General features: G+C 33.0%; 1 protein-coding gene across 3 annotated transcripts in view; it reads left to right on the top strand.

Annotated features, from left to right (window-relative positions):
* The window catches only part of LOC113812295 (uncharacterized), a 448,320-nt gene that overhangs the window by 439,696 nt on the left and 1,124 nt on the right, over positions 1-7,500 (top strand). For all 3 annotated transcript variants that reach the window (XM_070142876.1, XM_070142883.1, XM_070142871.1), the window contains 2 exons: positions 1,952-2,073; positions 6,855-7,108. In XM_070142876.1, the coding sequence (XP_069998977.1) occupies positions 1,952-2,073; positions 6,855-7,108 (376 nt within the window). The remainder of the gene's footprint in view (positions 1-1,951; positions 2,074-6,854; positions 7,109-7,500) is intronic.

The following is a 7,500-nucleotide window of genomic DNA, read 5'->3' as shown; positions in this document are numbered from 1 at the left end:
TCATTATCATTACTATTATTATCATTATGATTGTTATCATTATCATTAATGTTATTGTTATTATTGTTATCATTATCATTATTATTGTAGTTATTGTTATTATTATTATTATCATTATCATAATTATAATAAACATTATTATTCGTATGATTTTTATTATTATTATTATTATTATTATAACCAACACTATTATTCACATCATTATCATTACCATTGTTACCATTATTGTTATTATTGTTATCATTACTATTACTATTGTTGTTGTTCTTGTTATTGATATAATCATTATTATCATCATTATTATTATTGTTATTATTATTGTCATTATTATTATTATTATTATCATTATTATTATTCACAATTTTTTTACATTATCATTCGCACCATTATTATTATTTCTATTGTTGTGATTACTATGAATTCTACTATTATTATTATTATTATCATTGTTATTTTAATTATCAACATTATTATTCACATCATCATTATTATTATAATTATTACCATGATTATTGTTATTATCATTATTTTCATTATTGTTATTATTATTGTTAATGATATGATATTTATTGTTGCCATTATTACTGTTATTTATTATTGCAATTAGCTATTTATGTTACTGTTCTTATAATAATTATCATTATCTTTTTTTTTATTTCTATCATTATTATTATCACCAATACCATTATCATCATCATTGTTATTATTATTATTGTTGTTGTTGTTATTATTATTATTATTATTATTATTATTATTATTATTATTATTATTATTATTATTATTATTATTATTATTATTATTATTATTATTATTATTATTATTATTATTATTATTATTATTATTATTGTTGTTGTTGTTTTTGTTGTTGTTGTTGTTATCATAACTATCATTATTATTATTATTGTTATTATCATTATTATTATTGGTATTGTTACTATCATTAATATTATCATTGTTATTATTATCATTGTTATTGTTATTATTATTATTATTATTATTGTTATTATTATTATTATCATTATTATTATCATTGTCGTTATTGTTATTGTAATTATTATCATTATTATCATTGTTATCATTATCATCATCATTATTATTATTATCATTATTATTATTATTGTCATCATCTCTATCATTATTATTGTTATTATCATGATTATTATCACTATTATTATTATTAACACTGTAAGGATTATGATATAAAATATGATTATAATTATCATTATTATCATTATCATTATTCTTATTATTCTTATTATCTCATTATTGTTATTATTACTATCACTTTTACTATTATCATTATTATTATCATTGTTATTATTAGTATTATCATTATTATAATTATCACCATCATCATCATTAATGTTACTATTCTAATTACTATTATTATTATTATTATTATTATTATCATTTTAATCATTATCATTATCATTTTTGTTTGTCATTATTGTTATACTTGTTAATATTATCACTATTTTGTTTTTGTTTACCATCATTGTTTATTATCAATATCGTCATTTTCGCATCATTATTTTTGTCATTATTATTGTCGTTGTTATGATTACCGTCACTATTACATCATTATTAGTATTGTTGTTATTATGAATATCGTCATTATTACTTATCATTATTATTGTTTATCATTATTGTTTATTATCATTATCGTCACTATCACTTTTCATTATTATTGTTTATTATTATTGTTATTATTATCATTATGGTCACTATTACTTATCATTATCATTGTCATTATTATCACTGTTATTATCATTATCGTCACTATCACTTATAATTGTTATTGTTTTTATCATCTTTATCGTCAATATCACATATCATTATCATTGTTTATTATTATTATCATCATCTTTATCACTATCACTTATCACTATTATCGTTTATCATTATTGTTGTTATCCTCTTTATCGCCACTCTCCCTGTCCCCCTTCGCCAGGAGAGCCATGGAGAAGCTGCGTCGTCGCCTCAGAAGCTGGCGGCTCTTCCCCCTCTCCGGCAAGACGGTCACGACCTCGCTGCTGACGGTGGGCCTCCTGGCGCTCGGGGTCATCCACAGAGGTCAGGGAGGAGGAACTGTCGCTGTGGTTATTATTTTTACCTCTGCTAAGGTTATATATATATGTACATATATATATATATATATATATATATATATATATATATATATATATATATATATATATATATATATATATATATATTTTTTTTTTTTTTTTATATTTTTTTATTTTTTTTATTTTTTTTTATTTTTTTTTTTTTTTTTTTTTGGTGGGGGGGTAGCGTTGGTTCAGTGGTTAGCAGGATTCAGAAAGAAACGGATTTTTTTTCTTTTCTTTTTCTTTTTTCTTTTTTTTTTCTTTTTTTTTACCAGAGGTGTGTCTCAGTTCAATCAAATTTTGGTGGTGATCCGGATCCAGGATTTTTTTTTAATGATTGCATTAGTTAATTGGGGTAACTACCATTACTGTCCTTAGCTTATTACCTCCTCCGCTTATCATTACTGCCATTATTTTTATTATTATCATTATTATCATCCTTATCATTATTCTTACTGTTGTCATTATCATCATCATTAGTATTATTGTTATTGATAACTTATTATCATTATTATTATCTTTATTGTTATTATATATATTGTTATTATTATCATTATTATTATCTTTATTGTTATTATATATATTGTTATTATTATCATTATTTCATTACTATTGCCATTCCTATTATTGTTATTATTATTGCAAGTGTTGTTGTGCTGAGGTGTGTATATATATCCATATACTACATATGCAAAGAGAGAGGGAGAGAAAGAAAATGAGAGGGAAAGGGAAACGAGAGAGGGGGAGAGAGAGTGGTGGGGAAGAGAGAGGGAGAGAGAGAGAGATGCGCCCCAGGTTCGTACGTTTCATCAGCACCTTTGCAATCACGCGCATTCAAAATTGCACAAGGAGGTGTTTATCGAGAATATGACTTTAAGATATTGCTTTGTTACTGTGAACAGAATGAGTGTCTGCACAGAGAGGTGCCAGGGGCGGTATTCACGAAAGGTCTTTGACAAATTTAAGGACTGTCCTAAAATCAGTCTTTGACTCCAAAATTTGTCTATGACATCCTTAAGACTTCCTTATAATTTCAAAATTGCCATATTTCAAAGCTAAGACTTGACAAGTAATAGAAGGCCCTATCATAATAATTCAATGTAATTATGAAATCAAATTACTATTGCAATGAATCTCAAGTATGTAATGATAATGATATTACACATCTACTACTTTTTAGGTGTTTATATGGCACCCTGTCCATTTGTTATGATTGCATCAGCTAAGAAGGCACGTGGCGCCACTTGTTTTCATCTACGAGAAAACTGCAGTAAGCAAGGAGGAAACGCGTGTTAAGGTCATTTTATTTTTCCAGAGTCATAAACAAAATCTCGAAGTTAAAGACTTTTTTCTCTCAGAGACATATTACGGTGTCTATGGCTCTTCGTGATTACCGCCCCAGGTTCATACGTCTCATCAACACCTTTGCAATCACGCGCGCATTTAAAATGGCACAAGCAGGTGTTTATCGAGAATAGTAGGATTTCATAAATGTAAGCGTATGTCGATCAGCCTCAGCGTTCATCAGATTGAATTTTTATCGACAATAATGTTTATTCGAGGAACGACTACAAGGCGGGAAATTTGATTAGATTTTGCCTTGGCTAAGACGAAGCGCTCGCGTGGGCAGGTGACGGTGAAAGATACATACAGATCAATAGATAGACATGCAGATAAATAGATCGGGAAATAGATAATGATACAGATAAATAGATCGGGAAATAGATACTGATACAGATAAATAGATCGGGAAATAGACACTGATACAGATAAATAGATCGGGAAATAGATACTGATACAGATAAATAGATCGGGAAATAGACACTGATACAGATAAATAGATCGGGAAATAGATACTGATACAGATAAATAGATCGGGAAATAGATACTGATACAGATAAATAGATCGGGAAATAGATATGATACAGATAAATAGATCGGGAAATAGATACTGATACAGATAAATAGATCGGTAAATAGATAATGATACAGATAAATAAATCGGTAAATAGATAATGATACAGATAAATAGATCGGTAAATAGATAATGATACAGATAAATAGATCGGGAAATAGATACTGATACAGATAAATAGATCGGGAAATAATGATACAGATAAACAGATCGGTAAATAGATAATGATACAGATAAATAGATCGGGAAATAGATACTGATACAGATAAATAGATCGGGAAATAGATACTGATACAGATAAATAGATCGGTAAATAGATAATGATATAGATAAATAGATCGTGAAGTAGATACTGATACAGATAAATAGATCGGGAAATAGATACTGATACAGATAAATAGATCGGTAAATAGATAATGATATAGATAAATAGATCGTGAAATAGATACTGATACAGATAAATAGATCGGGAAATAGATACTGATACAGATAAATAGATCGGGAAATAGATACTGATACAGATAAACATCGGTAAATAGATAATGAGAGATAAATAGATCGGTAAATATAATATATTACTAATGTCTGTCTACTTACGATACACGAGTAGGTAAACAGAATATTTGAGTGGTGTCAATATGGATCGGTACATTTGCACAAGACTAAAGTGTGTGTGTGTATCCATATACTATATATACAGAGAGAGAGAGTGGGGAGGAAGAGGAGAGAGGGATGGAGAGAGAGAGAGAGAGAGAGAGAGAGAGAGAGAGAGAGAGAGAGAGAGAGAGAGATGGAGAGCGAGGGAAGAGAGAGGAGAGAGGAAAAAGAGAGAGGGTAGGGAGAGGGAAGTAAGAGAGAGATAGAGGGTGAGGGAGAGAGGCAAGAGAAAGTGAAAGAGGGAGAGAGGCTAGAGAGGGGGGAGAGGAGAGAGAGAGAGAGAGAGAGAGAGAGAGAGAGAGAGAGAGAGAGAGAGAGAGAGAGAGAGAGAGAGAGAGAGAGAGAGAGAGAGAGAGAAAGGAGAGACAGGGAGGAGCAAAAAAGAGAGTGGGGAAAGAAAGATAACTAAAAAAAGGCGAGGATTCTTAATTGTACCTTAGTATTGTGGCTTTCAAGTCTCTGTTCATATGTTCGCAATGTTCAGTGCTTATCCTGGCACTTTCTTTACAAGTGTCAGAAATCAGACATGCAAACCTTTATGCAACGTGAGAGGCAATGGAGAACAGTAGAAACAGTGGAAGCGGTAGACTACACCACCCCCTCCCCCCCCCCCCCCAATCCCTGTCTAAACCCATCGACTGATATTCCAATTTTGAAATAAATGTTTCCGCGGCGAGAGATGGACTGGGTCGCCTATTTCAAAAGTCCGCATCGCCACTTCACTTCCAGGTCATTCCTTGTTTAACTGCCTCCTTAAGTGATAGGACTGGAGCTCATGGCATAGTACTTAATGACGGCTATTGATGTTTTGCGACCGCTTTCCTCTCCGACTCCGCAGCTGATTTTGGTCTTGGTCTCAGATTTATAAATTGGACAGTTTTACCATTTCTAATTCATCTCCACTGGATTTCATATTGGTTATCTCTGCCCGGCTACAGTTGATTTCTAGATGTTAGCTTGTCACACTCGCCTGTCAAATGGTTGTTTCTGAGGAGTATTTAAAACTCTTACTAATGTCCCAAGTCAAAATCTAGAACAAAAAAAAGCCTGAACACCACACCCCTGTGGCGCTTACACTTCTCGTTAAAATAATCAAGGCTTGGAGTTAAGTTCCCACTGCAGCAAGCAATCATGCTAATGAATTCTTGATGTTTGGAAGCAGCAGCATTTCGCTAATGTGTATGACTTGGTCTCGTAGCCAATGACTAGTTTCAATCTATAGAGTATTATGTTACTTAGGCATTGTTTGATAAGTTAGGTTAGGTTAGGTGGTTGTAGATATTATGCAGCGCTATTTAACCTAGCTTTGCATTTAAATAACGACTGGACCTGGGAAATATGTGGAATCACTTTTCAGTTTTAAGTCGATTTGACCGATTTGATCAAACTGGGCCCCGCACCTGAAGTAAAACAATAAAGCTTTTCATATTACCTTTCAAAAATTTATAATTCCAAGCATTTAATGTTTATTCGTTTTCTGTTGGTTTATATGTCTTTTATATGAAATATAAATATCCATAAATTTTACTATGTAGAATAAGGGCCCCACCATCTGTTATTTAATTGGGCCCCGCAATTCCTAGCACCGACCCTAGTTACTTTAGTGCACTTAATATCAGGTTAGAAAAAATGGCAACTCACCCCATGCACTGGAAGATTCCGACTCGCCAAACCGACACAATGCTAGTATTTTCATGGTTTGTATTCTTAAAACTTGTAAACAATATTTTCATATTGAAATGCGCTGCATTCCATTATCAAGGAGACTCGGGAAACCGGTGTAGGCCTATCTGAGTGCCTGGGGTAGTTGCCAGTTTATTCTCTCCTGAGATATAGGTCTATAACCCCAACCCTCGCCTTTGAGAGCGTCCCTCCCTCAGCCACGACCCACGCCGGGTTAGGCCGCCCACAGAACGAGTTGTACCAAGTCACGCTGAGTTTCCCTGATCGCCCATAAGATTAACGTAAATCCTCAAGCACTCCTAAGAGGATCCTATAAGAGGACAGAAAATAATGATAGAAAGGAAAGATGCAAGTGGAAGAGACCTAAATCAAAAGCACACACAGACACAGACAGACACACAGCGCCGGTCAAAGCAGAGGTTACAATGCAATATATTCAGTCAACGACTTCCCTTCTGCGAGCCAGCTGATCCTCCCTCCCGCCCCAGACGCCGGCCGCGAAGCTCGAGCAGCGCCGGAGCCCGCACAGACCACCAGCGTCGCCCCCGTTGTCGTAGAAGACCCGAACGACCTGGACTTCGAGGGTGTCGTGGATGACGACCCGGAACTCTTAACGTACATCCGGCAACACAAGCTGCACCCTCCGGCCATTCATGACAAATACGACCTTAGATATCCCCAAAAGACTGATTACTCGCAATACAAGCAGTCGACGAAGATTGATAAGATTCTCAAGAATATGGTAAGACACTGTGATTTAGCCGATGTATTTTTCTTTTAGCAAAAAGTGGGTAAATTTATTATTGCTGAAAATACTTATAATATAGATATATTAGTAGTAAAGTATAAATGGAAGGGTTTCCAACCTTTTTATCCTAGTGAGTTCCCATTTGTTTTCTGGACAGAAATGTCTGCACCAACATAATTTCTTTGTTTGGGAAATAAGCAGTCCAATATGTGTAACATTTAGTCAGGCAACATGAACTGCATTCATGTACTGCGGATTCACAGATTAATATGTTCAGCTTCGGTATTTATCAAAAGTTAGGATTTAAATCATTGTGAAAAGGTATTGCCAGGACACCAGAAAGTGGTGCTCCCGAGCATCAGGTTGGGAACCCTTGATCTGAAGGG

This window comes from Penaeus vannamei, chromosome 3, assembly GCF_042767895.1.
Source record: "Penaeus vannamei isolate JL-2024 chromosome 3, ASM4276789v1, whole genome shotgun sequence".
Classification (NCBI taxonomy): domain Eukaryota; kingdom Metazoa; phylum Arthropoda; class Malacostraca; order Decapoda; family Penaeidae; genus Penaeus; species Penaeus vannamei.
This window is presented reverse-complemented; position numbering and strand designations above follow the sequence as displayed.